This window comes from Malus domestica, chromosome 04 (assembly GCF_042453785.1).
Source record: "Malus domestica chromosome 04, GDT2T_hap1".
In the NCBI taxonomy this organism is placed as follows: domain Eukaryota; kingdom Viridiplantae; phylum Streptophyta; class Magnoliopsida; order Rosales; family Rosaceae; genus Malus; species Malus domestica.
The window spans coordinates 12,690,505-12,691,881 of NC_091664.1; the positions used below are offsets into that span (position 1 = coordinate 12,690,505).

Genomic DNA, 1,377 nt, shown 5'->3' on the forward strand with positions numbered 1-1,377 from the left:
TCTGGATTCTGACATGCACTCTTGAAAATTGTACCATAAATGTTTAAATGAAGACAATGTCTTTGTTTTGTTTTGTTTTGTTTTGTTTTTTTTTTTTTTTTTTTTTTTTTTTTTTTTGTATGGATGGATGATTTCATTCAATACTCAACATCATAACAATTACATCAGTCGCATATAAATGGGACAAGTCTCTGAAAAAAAAACCTTAACTAAGTAAACCAGTGGTAAAAACCTTAGCCAAGGAAAAAGAGTCTCTACATAAGCACTTTAAATAAACCATTTCCCCGGACTCAGCCACGATACTTTTTACAAGCCATGGTGGCCCAGACTCAACCCAAAACGAGGACTCACGACATTGTAAGCTATAACATGCTAATCTATGCGCCACAAAGTTAGCTTCCCTTGGTACATAGGAAACCGTAATTTGATGCGCTTCGATTAAATCTCGAATCCTATCCAAAAAGACCCTGTCTATAGCCAAACAATTTCCATCACTCTGAACAAGTTGAACTGCATTTAGAGAATTAGTTTTGACTATCAGTGAAATGCAACCCAAGTCAATAGCAAACTCCAATCCCTTTCCAATGGCATATAATTTGATAGCAAGAACAGAGATGAGGGAGGGGGCCGGCATAGCAATTGCCCCTACAAGACTTCCCTCTTCATTACGGATCACCGCCTTTATACCACGTGTGCCATTCAAAACTCCAACATCACCATCTACATTAAGTTTAAAGCAACCTTCATCTGGAAGAAACCAAACGTTATTATTCTTGAGTGACAAAGAAGGACCCCTACGGGAAACAGTACAAGTACAATTGATATCATCCACATAGTTCTTTGTCGTCCTTTTTAAAGCTTTAATCTCTGGAACCTCATTCTCAAAATATTTTTTTTCCGGTGCATTCCAGAGTAACCACAAATAAATGATGAAAACTTGTTGTTTTGGATTCAGTAGAATCTCCCCTGCATTAATCAACCACTCCATTGTCCACTGAACTACACACAACTGAACTCAACAAACCCATAAAGAGTAACAATTTTTTACTCATGGTGCAATACCTTGACTACCTGCATTATCGATTCCACTATTCCATTACACCAAAACCATGCCAAGTTTTCGACCACCCATCTAGATATAAGTGTTTCCATCATTGGTAAAATCTTAGTCACCCCGTAGGGCGATGGATAAAATTGCTTCTGAAGGAAAAATTTGTGAAAACAAGTTCATTTGAGAAACATCTATGTATGCAATTCACAATTAAAGACGGAATCATGCTTGTATGCACTCAAAAACAAAACATTACCCATGAAATTCAAGGCCTAGTAGTTGTGGTGAACCAAGACTCAACTCAAATCTTAAAGAAAAGAGTTGAG

At 37.0% G+C, this 1,377-nt stretch overlaps 1 protein-coding gene across 1 annotated transcript; it reads right to left on the reverse strand.

Moving 5' to 3' along the window:
- Positions 1–205: 205 nt before the first annotated feature.
- Positions 206–988, reverse strand: LOC103425280 (uncharacterized). Its single transcript, XM_008363366.2, has one exon. It carries the CDS (start codon positions 986–988, stop codon positions 206–208), a length of 783 nt encoding a protein of 260 aa, XP_008361588.2.
- Between the last annotated feature and the right edge of the window lie 389 nt (positions 989–1,377).